We start from the raw sequence: 16,875 nt of genomic DNA on the forward strand, positions 1-16,875 counted from the left end.
AGCCGTGACTCCACCTTGTGTATGGCCAGGTGCTCCCCCACCCCCACTTGCTCCACTCCAGTCATTATTGACCACCTGGTGTTCCCTGTGCAGCGTGACCCCTTAATCCTGTTGTTTCTGCCTCCTGGATGCCCCTCCACTGTGACTGCATGATCCTACCATGCCACAGAGGCCCATCGTCAGACACCTCCCAAAGAAGCCTGCCCAGTCCCTACCTAGACACGCTTCCTTTTTCTGGTTTGGATCTCTTTCCCCATCTTACTTATTCTGCCTGGTTTTGTAGGCATTGGAATTCTCATCATATCTCTTGTATTAGAAAAGGAGTTTCTTTAGCCTGCCGTGCTCAGAGTAAATGCGTGTATATTTTCCCTCCTTTACATAAGTTTATCATTTTCTCTTTTGAAAGTGATACATACAATAGAAAAGTTGCTAAGTATTCAATGATCTAAAGAAAAAGGTAAAAAAAATACAGTCCCACCAGCTAGAGACATTCCATTACTGTTAACATTTTTAACTGTATACATTTGAAAAGTTGGGATCATGCTGTATATGTGATAATGTATTCTCTTTTTTCCCCTCACTAGACATATTTTGAAAAATTTCACATGATGTTAAATTTTCTTCAAATAAAACATATTAAAGGCTTCAAGATATTTTAGGGTGTTGAAGATCCATATTTCATTTAATTATTCTCCAAGTGTTCACATTTAGCTGTTCTTCACTTTATTTTGTTAAGACTAGTCACCTCACTTTTAAATTATATAACCATCCTTGGATATAAAGCCTTGTCCGAGCTACTGAGGTTATCATAGCATAGAGTCCTGAGAGGGGATGGACTTGCTGGGTTAAAGAGTATGAGCATTTTTAAGGCTCTTCATACATACTGCCAAATCATTTTCCAGAAAAGTGGTACCAGTTCACATCCCCACTGATGGTAGGGGGATGCCTGCTCCATTGCATTCTTGCCAACATTATTACCATGAAAAAAAGCTTTGTTATTTTAATAGGCAAAATATTGTTTTTATTTGTATTTCTTTGCTTACTGGTGAGGCATTACATTTTTTGATATCACCTGTTTGTAAGTCATTTGTATTTTTACACTGAGTAGCCTGTCATCCACATTACCCATTTTTGTTGCATTCTACATTTTTCATTTCTTGTTAATTTATAAACACTTTATATATTAAAAGTATTATCTCCTCTGGCATAGTTTCTGCAAACTGAATGTTTGGGAAGTTAATTTGAAGACAGAGGTTAGAGACTGTGAAGCATGTGGAGTTTATGTCCTCTCAGCCACTTCCGTGCCTATTCCTGACTCTTCCACCAGGGCAGGGGCCAGGTGGCCAGTGTCACATTTTCCCAAACGCTCCACACAGTGCTCAGCACCAGGCGCTCAATCAGTGTTTGTTGAATGAATTAAGAGGATTTCCTGTTCATGTAAGTTCTATATGTGAAAGCTGTTGTTTTTCTTCTGGATTCATCCACAGATCTAGGGTCTTTCTAGGAATAAGTAAGATAACAAAACTAAAGCATACGGTATGACCACGTCTCTCTTAAAGGCACAGCTGTGCAAGTTACAGAATAAATGATCTCACTCATAATTGTTGCTGTTTGCCTTATAAACTTAAGGGAATCAAAACCACAATGAGATACCACTTCACTCCCACTACGATGGTTGTCATTAAAATGATGACAAAAACAAGTGATGGGAACGTGGAGAAATTGGAATCCTCATACATCGTTGGGTGGAATGTCAAATGGTGCAGCTGCTCTAAAAAATGGTTGGGTAGTTCCTCAAAATGTTAAACATAGAGTTACCATGTGACCCAGCAGTTCTACTCCTTAGTATATACCCAAGAAAATGAAAATATACATCTATGCAAAAACTTGTACATGAATGTTCATAGCAACATTATTCATTATAGTCAAAAAGTAGACACAACGCAGATGTCTGTAACTGATGAAGGAGTGAACAAAATATGGTAGATCCATACTATGGAATATTATTTATCCATGAAAAGGAATGAAGTACTGGTATATTCTACAATAGGATGAACCTTGAAAATACCGTGCTAAGTGAAAAAAGCCAGGCTACCGATTATATGATTCCATTTATACAAAACGTCCAGAATAGACAAATCCATAGAGACAGAATGTAGACTAGGGGTTGACAGCTGCTGGGAAGTGACTAATGGGCATGGGGTTTCTTTTTAGGAGGTTGAAAATGTTCTGGAATTAGTGGTGATGGTTGCAAAACCTGTGAATACACTAAAAACTAGTGAATTATATATTTTAAAAGGGTGAATTCTGTGGCATATAAGTTATATCTCTATAAAAAAAAAACTAAAGGAAGCTACCCTAGAGTAAGACTTGCCCTCATGAGACAGGTATTGGGCCTTTGTCACTCATAGCAGCGAGTTCCTTGGACAGTGTGTGGTGGAGGCTATGCCCCCAAGGGTATATCTTCAAATCTGAGGTAGCTGGGAGTCGGTCCCTAATCAGCAGTTCTTTATGTGACTGGGATCTATGAAGAAGGCCTGGGGCACCTAGGACAAGGGTGAGAGAAAGTTAAGTGTTTCTTTATTAGATAGAATAAGACAAAACTGGACCTAAATTGAGTTGAGATAAATAACAGCTTAGTACAGTAGAGTAAGATGAGCTGAGCTGGAAACGAGGGGGCTGTGATCTTGGTCCAGCTGCTGTCTTTCCATGTAACCCCAGACAGGGCTCCTAGGGCTCCTGCCTCGAGACTCAGTTTCCTCACTGGCAAAAGGGGCATGATGCTGCCTGGCTGGCTTATCTTATAGGGATGCCATGAGGGTGAGATGAAATATTACAGGTGAAAGTGTTTTGAAAACCGTAAATTGCTGTACCCAGTCGTTCCTAGATACTTGTCTTTCTTCACATTTTAGTCTATTGTGTTTTTCCTAAAAATGTATTAAGCACATGCTAGTTGATTTGTTAATATTTCATGCTCTGATTTTAGTAACGTTAAAGTTGCATTAAATAAACATTGCACTTTTAGAATCATATTGTAGATTGGTCCAAAGATAGTAAATTAGCTGGTATGGCCAGGGTAGGCGGTGAGACAGGGAACAGGGTCTGTGATGAGAGATGTAGGGTGTTAATGCCAGTGCAGGAATTTGGGCTTCATCTTACTGATACTGGAGAGTCCTGGTGGGCTTTTCAGCAGGAAAATGTCACGATGTAAAGCATCATTTGGGGGTCTCTGGCATAGAGGATAGCATGCATAGAGGCTGGAGACCCCTCAGGAGCCATCCTAAACTCTTGGGGGGTTCTGGAGCAGGAGAGAATGACAATCGTGGAGCAGCTAGATCCTCGCTGCAGTGAAGAGGAGGGGGATGCTGTCTGGTCACCAGAAACACATATCACAATCTTGATTCTTTGTAAAGGAAGAATTTTAGAGGCATCACTATGATTAAAAGAAAAAAAGCTTTAAAATATGTAATATTTTAAAAAAGTCATTAAGCACCTAATTGAGCATGGTGCAGTATACAGGGAACCATGCTGATGTGCCTTATAAGAGTATATAATTTAGGATTATCCTTCCTTGATTTATTTTATTTTACATCTTAATGGGATTCTACTGAGGTTCCCTGAGCTTCCCACCACTATCATGCAGGACAAACGAAATCTGGCGCAGGAGGGAGGAATGTATTTCAGGCTTGCCAGCTCTTTTTATTTGGGATTCATTTGGTTGTTAGTTTTGTGTGTTTGTAAACTGAAAAAGGACTAGAAGAGGAAGGAGTTGTGCCTGTCTGTAGGGCAGGGGCCCAGGGGATATACCTGGAGGAGAGAGCCTCTCCTCCATTCCTACCACCCAGAGTAGGGGGAGCTGGTCCTCAGCCCCCAGGAACCCTAAGGTGGTCTAGCCTCTTGTGGCTGGGTGGGTGGATTTGGAAAACAAGATCTCAGCTCTTTGGCTTGCACTTCATGGGGTGACTTCAGGCTCTAATATGAAGAGAAAACACTGTGGTCTGTCTCCTCCATCGTCAGCAGGAGCCACCACAAGTGGAGGAGGATTCGGATGAGGGAGTAGGGTAGGGTGGGAGCCGGGCTGCTCTGAGCTAGCAGTCGAACTAGCTTGCTGGTGCTCAGCCAGGGGAGATGTCACAATGGGAGGGGCAGCTGTGGTTTGAAAAGTCTCCCTGGTAGGGTTGCCAGGTAAATACAGGTCACCAGATAAATTTGAATTTCAGACAAACAAGGAGTAATTTTTTTGGCATGAGTAGGTCCCAAATATTGCATGGAACTTACTTACAGAAAAAATTATTCATTTTCTGAAATTCGAATTTAACTGAACCTCCGGTTGCCCCATTAATAAATCTGGCTCCCTGGGGAGTTCTGATTCCCACCACACCACAATAAGTCTGTGAAGCACAAGGCAAGGGGTGAGCTGACTTAGCAAGAACAGGAGCCACGTGAAAGAGCAATTGGGCAGGGTCTTCCCCAAACCTAGTCCCTAGTTCATTTCCTTCTATTCCAAACCTGAGCATTCCTCATCCCTCTTTGCCTTGCACATTTCCCAGGCTTAGCAGGGAAGCCTATTTCTGCAGGTCCATGGAGCCCCCTGAAAACTTAGAGGAGAGGCAGAAACAACTGCAGTGTCTGAGGCCGCTGCTTGGATTTCTCTGAGTCCTCCCCAAGGAGGCGCAAATCAAGCACTCTAACTTCACACTCGTGGCCAAATCAAACCTGCAGCCTGTGGGCAGCTAGAGATTGGGTTGCAGAAGTGCTGGAGATTTAGAAAAATTACATATTAATAGGCATCTCCCCTGGTTTTCGACTCTGAGAACAGAATTCCAAACATTCTCCCTCTAATGGAGTTTCTCTGGGTGCGGTCCTAGGACCCCTGGACCTGGTCCACCTGGGCCCGAGCCCTCTGCAGGACTTGTTTTAAAAGCGGTGCTGAGACTGCTCCAGAGCTGAGGTTTGCTGGATTGTCCAGTCTGCTTTTTACTCCACTTAGTGTAACATGGATATGTGTTGCCCACACCTTCCCCCGCCCCAACTCCCTTCACACGCACACGCACACACACATGTTCCATGTGCTTAGATATGTCCCATGAGGCCAGCACAGGGAAAACCAACAAATCCTTAATTAGGCCCTGTTTACCTGCTGTTGTGAAGTCTGAGCAGTGAATGAAACCTGTTATTATTTACTAATTAAGTCCTTTACAGAAGAACCAGGTTTGTATTTTTACTGTGTCTGTTCCATGGGGCATAGGAAGGGGCTCAGTTATGATCAGTGTTTTAGTGGAGAAGAGAGCCAGGCAGCATTTGGACATATCATCTTTGTGCCCAAGGTGTGAGGTCATTTTTATACTAGACTACCCAGGGGTCTGTAAGCAGAATTCCACCAGAGTTTACTGATGCCTCCACTCTGTTCATAACCTGAGTGACTGCACAGGAGCCTTAGCGCCCATTAAGAGCTAGTGCACAGATTCCTGCTTTTTGGTGGATAATGGGAGTGAGTGCGTGTGCATGTATGTGTGCAGGTGTGTGTGTGCGTGTGTGTGCGTGCGTGTTGGGTATTAATCTCTTTTTCACTCTTGGGTCCAACTTGCCGATATACCCCTTGCTCAGGACCCCGTCTCAAGCCCCAGCCCCCTCTTTCTGCTCGCCCATGTTGTGTTTAGTGAATGAGAGCAATGAACACTGAGGCATATACTAAGCTTATACTAGGCATATACAAAGCCATTTGGACCCCTATTGCGTTGCGGAGCATCCTTTTACCTGGATTTGCACTGTCTGTTGCTATTGGCCTCTGGCTGCAGGAGTAGTCAGATTACAGCAGGAGAGGTCCAAGGATTAGTATGGAGATGCAGCAGCAGCCAGTTGATAATTATGTTGGGGGCCATGTCTCAAAATATACTTTGGCCTCAGAAAGAGGAAAGATCACCCTTTCCTTATCCAGCCAGCCCCTCCTATTCTCTCTCCTGGACCTGATTCATATTTTTTTAAATTAAAGTATAATTTACATACAGTAAGATTCATCCTTTTTAGTGTATAGTTCTGTGGGTTTGACAAATGTATATAAATGTGTAACCACAAACAATGGAGATATAGAACAGCCCATCACCCCCGAAGATTGCCTCCTGCTAGCCCTTTGTAGTCAGCCCCACCCCCTGCCCCCTGGCAACCCCTGATCTATTTTCAGTCCCTACGGTTTTGCTTTTTCCAGAATGCCATATAAATGGAATCATGTGGTGTGTAGCCTTTTGAGTCTGGCTTCTTTTATTTTAGCATAATGTATTTGAGATTGGTCCATGTTGTGTATATCAATAGTTTGTTCCTTTTTATAGCTGAGTAGTGGTTCATAAACATTCATGCACAGATTTTTGTGAGGACATAACTTTAAATTTCATTTGAGTAAGTACCTGAGAGTGAGGTTGCTGGATCATATGGCAAGTGCATACTTAACTTTATGAGAAATTACCAAACTGTTTTTCCAAAGTGGCTGTACCACTTTTCATTCTTACCAGTGAGGTGTAAGAGTTCTAGTTGCTGCACATTCTCACCGGTACTTGGTATCACAGTTCTTTTTTCTTTTCTTTCTGTTTTTAATTGAATTTAACTTTAACCATTCTAATAGTGTGTAGTAGTATCTCATTATTTTTAAAATTTGCATTTCCCTGATGGCTAATGATGTTGAGCATCTTTCCAGTGATTATTTGTCATCCTTATATCTTCTTTGAAGAACAGTCTATTCAAATATTTTGCTCTTTTAAAAAGTGGGTTTTTTGTTTTCTTATTGTTGAGTTTTGAGAATTCTTTGAAGAAGTCATGAAGATTTCCTATGTTTTCTTCTAAGAATTCTGGGTCTCTTTCATCAGATGTGTGATTTGCAAATTATTTCTCCCATTCTGTGGCTTGTCTTTTCATTATCATAATAGTGCCTTTTAAAAAGCAGATGTTCTAAATTTTTATGAAGTCCAATTTATCTTTTTTTTTTCTTTTATGGATCATGCTTTTTCTACTGTGTATAAGAAATCTTTGCCTAAACATAATCCTATGTTTTCTTCTGGAAGTCATGTAGTTACAGGTTTTGCATTTAGGCCTACGAACCATTTTGAGTTAATTTTTAAAATTTTGTGAGGTTTATTTTTATCATACGGATATCTAATTATTCTAGCACCATTTTTGAAAAGACTGTCCTTTCACCATTTAATTGCCTTTATAAATTTGTCAAAAATAAAGCTATAATATATTTGCAAATATTTTCTCCCATTCTGTGAGATGTCTTTTTGCTTTCTTGATGGTGCCCTTTGAGGCACAAAAGACTTTAATTTTGATTAAGTCCAATTTATCTATTTGTTTTTTTGTTATTTGTGCTTTTGGTGTAATATCTAGGAAATCATTGCCTAATCCAAAGTCATGAAGGTTTCCTATCTTTTCTTCTAAGAGTTTCATAGCTTTAGTTCTCACATTCAGGTCTCTGATCCACATTGAATTAATTTTTATATATGGTGTGAGGTAGGAGTCCAACTTTATTCTTTTGAATGTAGATATCCCATTATCTCAGCATCATTTATTGAAAAGACGGTTCATTCTCCATTGAATTGTCTTGGTACCCTTGTCAAAAATCAACTAACCACAAATATTAAGGATTTCTGGACATTAAATTCTATTCCATTGAACTATATTTTTATTCTTATGCCAGTACCACAGTGTCTTAATTACTTTAGCTTTATAGTGTGTCTTGAAATTGAATAGTGTGAGTCCTCCAACTTAGTCCGTCTTTTTCAGAATTATTTTGGCTATTCTCATTGCTTTGATTGTGATTGTATTACTTTGATTCTCATTGCTTTGATTGTGATTGCATTTTACTTATAGATCAGTTTGGGAAAGATTGACATCTGAACAATACTTTGTTTTCCAATACATCAACATGGTATATCTCTCCATTTATCTAGTTCTTTTCTATTTCTTTCAGAAATGTTCTATAGCTTGCACATATTTTGCTAGATTTATACATAAGTATTTTGGTTTTTGTGCTATTTAAATGGTACTTTTAAAAATTTCACTTCTAATTGTTCATTGCTTATATATAGAAATAGTTGCTTTCTGTAAATTGATCTTGTGTCCTGTGACTTTTCTAAACTTGCATATTAATTCTGATAGTTGTTGTGTAGATTCTCTGGGTTTTCTACATAGACAATCATGTCATCTGTAAATAGAGAGTTTTATTTCTTCTTTTTTAATCTGTATGTCTTTTCTTTCTTTCTCTTGTCTTATTGCATGGTCTAGGGTGTCCAGTACGATGTTGAATAGGAGTGATAAGAGGGGAAAACTTTGCTTTGTTCCCAGTCTTAGGGGAAACTCAGTCTTTCACCATTACATATAATGTTAGCTGTAGGTTTTTGTATACACCATTGGTCAGATTAAGGGACTTTCCTTCCATTCCTAATTTAATAAGAGTGTTTTTAAAAAAAAAAAAATCATGTATTTTGTGAAGTGCTTTTTCAATAACTATCAAAATGCCCCTATGGTTATTCTATTTTAGTCTGTTAATGTGGTCAATTACACTGATAGATTTTTGAAGTTGAACAGCCTTCATTCCTGGGATGTTGCATTATCATGGTGCATTATCCTGTCTGAGGCTAGCTCCTCATTTTCTCCTTCCCAGTTTGCCCTGTCTCACTCCTGTTTTTATCATCCAGCACTTTCCTTTCTCCTTTCACACTGATCTCTCCTAAGTAGAACATCTTTCAGAATTCCCTGTAGTCTATACCTCCAGCCTTCACCTTCTTCTCTCTTTCTCTTTACCCCCCTCTCAGCAGTCCCCAGTGACTTCCCAGAGGCCTATTCTCAGGGTCTTGTTCACAGTCACTACATTGGTTAATACTTCAGGCCATGGCACCCAACCTCATGCAGGTCTTTATTCCCTCATATTTTGGGCTTCTGTGGCAGTGTCTCAACCCATCTCCCATTCCCTGCACTCTTGCCCCTGATGAATCTTCCAGAAACCATGTGCTTGTCTGCTGCTCTTTGGGTTAGCAGTCTTTAGTGCCTCCTATCATATAAAGATTGTGCCAGGCCTGCTCAGCCTGACATTCAGATGCCTCTTCAGTCTGGCTCCAGCCTGCCTTTTCAGCTACATCTTCTCTCTGTGGACCTCTCCTGAAGAATCAGAGAGCCGAGGTTAATTATTCAAGGGCCCAGAGTACCCTGGCGACATGCGTCTCCCATGCCTGAGCTTCCCTACTACTCTCTCCAGGGAGGCTCTTTCTTGTGCCTGCCAATCTCACCAGACAGTCCCCCAACTCAGATACCCAGCCCACCCTGGCCTGTCCAGAGGTCTCCTCCCATCACCCACCTCTCCCCTCACACCCCTTGCTCAGTATGAATTGATCTCTGCTTCACATTGCTGGTTCCCCTTCTGTTTTTATTGCTTATCTCTCTGTCCTAGATAGTTCAGGCTGCTGTAATGGAATACTGTAGACTGAGTGGCTTGCAAACAACAGAAACGTATTTATCACAGCTCTGGGTGCTGGAAGTCCAGGGTCAGGATGCCAGCGTGGTTGGGTTCTGGTGAGGTCTCTCTTTGTGGTTGCACATGGCCGTCTCATGTCCTCACATGGTGGAGACAGAAAGCAAGGCAGCAAGTTCTCGTGTCTCTTCTTCTAAGGGCACTAATCCCGTTCATGAGGCTCCACCCTCCTGACCTAATCCCCTCTCAAAGGCCCAACCTCCTAACACCATCACATTGGGGGTTAGGATTTCAACATAGGAATTCTGGGGAACACAAACATTTTGTCCTAACACTCTTCAACTGGATCATACGTTTCTGTATAGCAGGGGTCTTCTTTCCATGTGATAACTAGGTTGGTTTTTCTGTGCCATGTGTTTATATAAAATGACTGTGATGGGATTCTGGGGTGGATGAGGTTGGGGTGGTAGGCTTGGTAGTTATGAGTTATTACCAGGAGCCGGCAGAGTTGGTAGAGCTGGTAATCTGACTTGCCCCTTCTCTGAAGACACCTGGGGGCTAGAACATCCTTCAACCAGGAGAGAGGAAGACTTTGAAATGGGAAAGAGGAAGTCTCTTTGTCTGCATGAACTGGGGCAGACACACTCTAAGACTTATCTAGGTACCACATCTGGCAGGGAGCCCACGTGGCCTCTGGGCCTAGGCTGGCTGAGGACACTGGGTGAAGGTCAGGACCACCTCACAGCTGTGCAGGGAGAGCCTTCAGGTAGAATGCAGCGCTGAGTTGAGGGTAGACTTCTAGATTCCAGAGACAAAGAGATCCTAGAGAGGTGTGTGGGAGTCTTCTGCCACGTTCCTGCCAGGCAGCTGAAGTCCCAGAGGAAGGCTCTTGGGATCCAAATGGACAAGTGTCTTCCTCACCCCAGGTTGTGAGACTAACACAGGGCTCCCGAGGGCTGGAGGAGCCTCAATAGAAGGTGCAGGGGCTGACCTGGGCTGCCCTTTGAGTTGGGACTGAGAGTTAATTTCCTGGAGGGAGTGCCCAGGTGTAGCCAAAAGCCCCCCAGCCAGAAGCCTGAACATCTTTGCATGGCTCTTATCCCACATGGCCCCGAGGCCAGCGCAGGACCAGGATCAGTATACTCACATATCTGGGAGTTCTACCTGCCAAGAGAAATTAAACAGCAGTTTGCTGGGATCTGAAATGTGCTATTTAAACTTGCTTTTGTGGGTTGTGTTGTACTGTGTTTTGTTTTCCTTTAGCTTTTCAGTAACATTCCTTTCCAGAGAATTCCAGCCTCGTCTCTGCTGACCTGGAGGGGTGGTAGTATTTTCCACACATGCATCTCAGTAAGCACAGAGAAGGGGACCCATGAGGGGCAGGGGTTCAGCTAGAGTGGGTTGTCAGGGAGCCTGGGTGCTGGTGCAGAGAAAGAACAAAAGTCTAGGGAGGAAGGAGTGGAGACCTGCCGTGGACCCTGATCTTGACTGGCTGGGCATCATGTCCTTCTCTTACTCCCCAGAGTGCTTAGCACTATGCTGGGGACCTGGTGGGTGGCTGGTGAGCCCTCAGTTCATTGGAGCTGAGCTCCAGGGAGTGATCAGCTAAGGCCTCTCTGTGGAGGGCAGCGCTCTGTCCTGTGCTGGACTCCATCCCGCTTCCAACAGTGCAGCTCCATCTCCCTTGTGGAACCTTCCTTGCAGGGCCCCTGCTGCCCCCAGTGCACACACAGCTCTGTCACAGCATCATCAGTCCACTCAGCCTTTTAATTCTGGGTACTGTGGTCACGCTCAGTGTGATTATTCAGTGATTCGGCATCCTCAAGGGCCATGCTCCATCACCGGCCAGCCAAGCTTTGGGCTCTGAGGCTGTCACAGAGCCTGGCCGATTTTGCTTGGCCACTGCCACTGGTCGGCTGCCTGTGGGCTTTCCTCGGCATTTGGTTGCTAGCAGCTGGGTGTGTGTTTGCTGGGGTGCGGGTGGGGGCTCCATACTCTGGGGCCAGGAGGATCCGGGTCAGGGCTCCAGGCCTGAGCTCAGTGTGCTCATCTCTCCCTCTGCAGCTTGTCTCCAATGTCCTCATTTTCTCCTGCACCAACATCGTGGGTGTCTGCACCCACTACCCAGCCGAGGTCTCCCAGAGACAGGCCTTCCAGGAGACCCGGGAGTGTATCCAGGCGCGGCTCCACTCGCAGCGGGAGAACCAGCAGCAGGTGAGTGAGGCCTCCTGCCCCCGCGTGGTTGGGCCCAAGCCCTGCCTCAGCTGAGCTGGGGCCGGCGGGCTCTACCCCTCCCCACTGGCTGTGCTCCTTACAGCCTCTCTGGGTGGGGGCCCAGCCCACCCGGGAATGTTTCCCCTGGAGGGAGCCCAGCATTCCTGGCTCTGTGGGAATCCTCTTGGAGGGACTTGGAGGAAGAGCTCTCCCCTGCCCTTGCCCATAGCCTCCCCAAGTATCGCTGTGGCTTGCAAACAAGCAAAGCAGCGAGATGGCTCTTCCTTCCCAGCCCTCCTCCTCCATGGGTTGGAGTGGTGAGAGCAGTCAACATTCCCAGTTGGGATAAAGGTGCCCCGCCAGGGGAGGGCTGGGGGAGAAGGAGAGGAGACAGGAGCTGTGAGCTCCTGTGGCACTCCATGCTGTTCTTCCTCTGGGGTTTGGTTGGTTCAGAGAAGGAAGAGTCCCATCTCTTCCCAGACCTTCCTGGGCCAGGGGAGGCAGGCCATTTACAGGGCATGGACTTAGGTGGGATCTTCCCCCAGTGAGCCCTGGGGCAAAGAGGGACCTGCCCCTGTGCACCTCTCCTAGATATGGGTGGGAGGGGACCAAGGCTGCCTCAGTGTTCCAGCCTGCGGTTCCCTTCCTGGGGCAGTGGTCCTGTCTGAGGTTTAGGTCCAGGCCACACTCTCCTCTCCTGTGTCTGGTAATTCCGAGACAGTGTGGAGCTACAGAGCTCCCACACGGGAGGCCCAGCAACCCCATGGAGACCCCCAGGGGAGAGTGTGGGCAGGTCAGCAGGGTGACAGGGCTCCTGCTGGACATGTGGTCATCAGGGCTCTTATGAGATAAGCTTGCTCCAAACCAGAGCATCCTCTCTCCCCTCTTATATCAGCAAACCCTCAGCAAGTATTAGTGGAGTCCTACTGTGTGCACATGCTGTGTCAGGCCCCATGCAGATGTGAACATGGAAGGTGGGGATGGCAGGGGGCAGGGGGGTGGGAATGGCCAAGACAGCAGTAGTCACCTATGCCTCCTGGCCAGCATGGAGTCATGCTGTGGCCACCCTGCAGGCAGAGCAGTTTCACTGGAGCAGGTCATCTCTGACTCCACTGGGATGCATCCTAGGTGAGTTAAGGTGATGTGGCTGGTGACACCCAGGCCAAGAGCGAGGAGGTGGAGCTCCACAGTGGCTCTCCGGGCCCTCCCCAGTCCCCACCAGTCCTGCTTCCCTCCAGCACTGCCTTCGTGTCAGGCTGCCACTTAGGCTGACCAGCTGAGGCTTAGCTCTCCCGTCTGGGTTCCTGGTCAAGCCCCCTGAGGGGAGCTTGCTCAGCAGTGTCCCGGAGTCCTCCTGCTGTCCTTTGTCGACAGCCCACCTCACCTTTGGCATGCAGCACCCTGCTCACCCCCGAAGCCCTGGCATTCCTCAAAAGCCCCTTCTCATCCCTGCTCCAAGCCCCAGCGTCTCTTACCTGAGATCAGGATATCTTCCTTTCCCTTCCATTTTAGGGAGTGTTCCCTCTCACTTCTGGGCCTCATCCCTTCTCCAGAACAATTACCAGTTTACAGCTCACCACAGCTTCCTTGCTCTGGCCCTGGAGGGCTGGACATTCCACCCAATCCACATGGGGTTGGGTAAGAAAATATTTTTGCCATGCCATGTTCGGGGCCAAGGCACCGAGGAGGGGAAGCCTATTTCCTGGGGGCGGGCACTTGTCCTCAGCCAGCCTGAGCCAGCAAGCCACGCAGAAAGAACTTCTTGGACTCCCTGGGGGAAGCTCCTGGGTGCCGTGTGACGAGGGGCCTCAGAACTGCCCCTCTACCTCCAGCTACCCCTGCCTACTCCTCCTGGCCCTCAGTCGCAGAAGGAGTTATAAATGTAGGGAGGCCTCTCATGAATCTATCTAATTTACAGCACACTCTCTCCAGTTGTCCTGTATTTTCATGGAATTGTTCTTTAATTCATATTTTTCTCTGCAGTAACTGTTTGCTGAGAGTTCAGTTCATATGAGAGGGCCTTCAATGGCCATGTTTACCGATGCTTAGGAGACCAGACAGACCCACAGAGAGGCTCTGGGCTATGGTGCCAGCCACGACACAGCTCCTATCCCCAAGGAGCTCTCTTCTTCATACACTAATGGGGAACGCAGTTGACAGGCCACTGACATACAGGATCATCAGAGACTCCATAAAAGAAGACCCGGGATGGCGTGGGGATGTTGGCAGTCAGAGCTGACCCCTTCTGAGAAGGAGGAGAACCCCAAGGAGAGTTAGGAGCAGCATGTGAGGTGGTGATTCCAGCTGAGGAGCTTGTGCACAGAGATGAGAAAGGCTCCCAGAAGCTTGGGGAATTTCCCATGGTTCGCTGTCGGGAATGGGGTACAGATTTCAATTCAGGGATGCTGGGAGAGGAAGTGGAAGGGCAAAGAGGAGCCAGATTGCGGAAACCTTGAGGCCATGCTGGGGACATGGGCTGAAACTGGAAGCTTCAGAATCATAGATGAGGATGGTCTGGTGTGTGTTTTAGAAAGGACACTCTCTTGCTTGCAGGATGGATCAGAGGCAGCAGGTATGGAGACAGAGACAATGATTCAGAGCTTCCTGGTCAGCCAGGCTGGACCTGAAGGTGGCCTGGACCTGGTAGAGGCTGAGGCTGGGACAGTGCAGAGGGGGTTCAGTGAGGAAAAGGACAGCAGCCAGGCCGGGTTGGTGGGAGGCTGCTCGGGAGAGGGCGGGGAGCAGGAAGGGGTGGGTGGATAAGGGTCACAGTGGGAATAAGGAAGCATCAGCTCAGTGGGCCTGGAAGAATCCATCTGTGGTGTGGCTGGTGGAACCAGCGAACCCATGGAGGTGTTGAGTAGGGGAGTGATGTGACAAAGGCGGTGTGTTGGAAAGATTGGGGCTGTACAGGCAGCAGGGAGGGCTGAGCGGAGGCTGTCTGGCCAGGGTGGCACTACCAGAATCCCAGAGTTGGGTGAGAACTGCGTGCAGACAGTGGAGGAGGACACAGAAGAGAAGGGACAAATGTGAGAACTGTTTCTCACTCAGCAGGACCCGATCAGTGCTGGACAGGGCCTGGGGCTATAGGGAGAGGATGAATTCTGAAAAGTAAAAGCACTTTACACAGGCAGTGTCCTGACCTTAGTGCAGGAGGATGGGGGCATTGTGGGCAAAGGCAGGAACTGGAGAAGAAGAACCCTTGGGCCATGAAAATGTGGGAGGTGAGTGTGGTTTGGGGCGTGATGTCAAGGTGGTGGCAAGACACCCAGGTGGGCGGCTGGAGACTAGGTGAACCTTGGATGGGAGACGGGATATGGGAGGTGACCTTAGACCTGAAGGTGGATACCTTGGCAGTGGATTTGCTTCCTGAGGGTGAGAGTGAACAGGAAGGTGACAGAGGTGGGGATGTGTTCTCTTTGGAGCCAGGAGGAGGAAGAGGAGCCAGAAAAAACACAGAAACAGGAGAAGAGTCTCAGGCCCACATGGGAGGGTAACCCCAGCGTCTGTCCAGTACAGAATGAAGGGCTGGAGAATGAGGGGGGCTGGAGGCAGCCAGAATGAAAGGCTGGAGGTGAGGAAATCCCATGAGAGAGCCTGGCAGAGCACGGCACGGACAGCGAGCTGTGGAGCGGAGATGAGGATGCCCATGCGGGAGGCAGCCGGCATCTTGGAGCTGGGCAGGCCCCGGAGGAGAATGCAGAACGGGGTGAAGAGCAGCCGCATAATGGGCTGCCTGACTCTCCACGATGAGTCCCCTCTCCCTGCTTCTCTCCCACCTCCCCCATGGCTGGTTTGACATTTCTTGGTTTCTCAAAGTCAGCTACTTTCCCTCTCTCCTGGGCTACTGTTTCCACGTGGAACTGGAGCAGCCTCGTCCCCACCCCATCTTTCTGGTCTCCATGAAGCCTTCTCTGACCACCCCACTTCTCCCCCATGAGACTGGAAGCTTTGTGAAGGAGGAACTTTGACTGTCTTGCTCATGGTTATAACTCCTGGCACCCAGAATGATGCCTGGAACATGGCAGGTGCTCAGTAATATTTCTCATTTAATGCTCTCAACAGTCCCATCCCTATTTTACAGTTGAGGAACCTGAGGCTCAGAGAAGTTCAGTAGTTTGCCCGAGGTCACATAGAGTCTCAGGTGACATCCATAGTTCTAACCCGAAGTGCTCATACTCCCGGGTTCACCAGGAGAGCTTTTTCCTGGTGCAGCATGGGGGCAAGCCTGGCGGAAGGACCAGGAAGGTGGGGGCCAGGTATCTTGGGGGGCATAACTCCATTGTCCCGACCACCACATACACAGAGATGTTAGCCCCATGAGTCTTGGGAGAGCCCGAGAGGTTTTCCAGGGCCCTGCAGGCAGGGGCAGAGGTATGGAGGAGAGGGGTCTTGCTGGGCAGATGGACGAAATGGTGACGAAAGCATCTGCTTCCCTCCCCAGGAGCGGCTTCTGCTGTCTGTCCTTCCCCGTCATGTTGCCATGGAGATGAAAGCAGACATCAATGCCAAGCAGGAGGATATGATGTTCCATAAGATTTACATCCAGAAACATGACAACGTGAGGTAGGGGAGAGGCTGGGGGGTGGAGGTGGCGTGAGGGCAGGGTGGGAGAGCTGGACCCCAAGGGAGACATCCCACTTCTTTTCAAGTGGGCGTAGCTGAACTGGGTGACCTGGTGGTTCTGGAGAGTGTGTTGTCTGGAGCCCCCCAGCCCTGCCCCTCCAGATCTGTCGAGTAGCTTATCTTTGTGTCCTGTTCAACTTTCTTTGGGGTGGGGGGAAGGCGAAGCTGCAGGGAGAGGATGGGGAAGGCGGAGGAGAAAGGAAGCGGTGCCACCAGCTGATGGGGGCACTCCCAGCCTAACGAGGGGGACAGAAAGCACAGACTTGGGACCCACACTTCACCCTCATCATCACAACCATCATCACCATCCAGCGGCTTCCATGCCTTCCAGGCCAGTGCATGCCAGGCACTTCCCACTTGTCACTAATCCTCCCCACAACCCGCAAGGTGGGTGCCCTTCTCAGCACCCCCCTTTTGTAGATCGAGCTCCTGTTCTGTTTACTTTGTATAAAGTTGAAATTTTCCATAATAAAAAGTTTAAAGAAAAAAACACCATGAGGAAATAATTGGACAAATCCAAAGTCTACATTCTGGACTCTTTATAAAAAGTCAGTCATGGAGGAAAAAAAAGGTGGGGACTG

The 16,875-nt window shown here is 47.2% G+C and overlaps 1 protein-coding gene across 1 annotated transcript in view; it reads left to right on the forward strand.

Moving 5' to 3' along the window:
- Window positions 1-16,875, forward strand: part of ADCY5 (adenylate cyclase 5) — a 150,839-nt gene that overhangs the window by 75,440 nt on the left and 58,524 nt on the right. The window contains exons 2-3 of the mRNA XM_063107084.1: window positions 11,519-11,668; window positions 16,113-16,234. Coding sequence (XP_062963154.1) covers window positions 11,519-11,668; window positions 16,113-16,234 — 272 coding nt within the window. The remainder of the gene's footprint in view (window positions 1-11,518; window positions 11,669-16,112; window positions 16,235-16,875) is intronic.

The sequence above is a fragment of the Cynocephalus volans genome, chromosome 1, assembly GCF_027409185.1.
Source record: "Cynocephalus volans isolate mCynVol1 chromosome 1, mCynVol1.pri, whole genome shotgun sequence".
Classification (NCBI taxonomy): domain Eukaryota; kingdom Metazoa; phylum Chordata; class Mammalia; order Dermoptera; family Cynocephalidae; genus Cynocephalus; species Cynocephalus volans.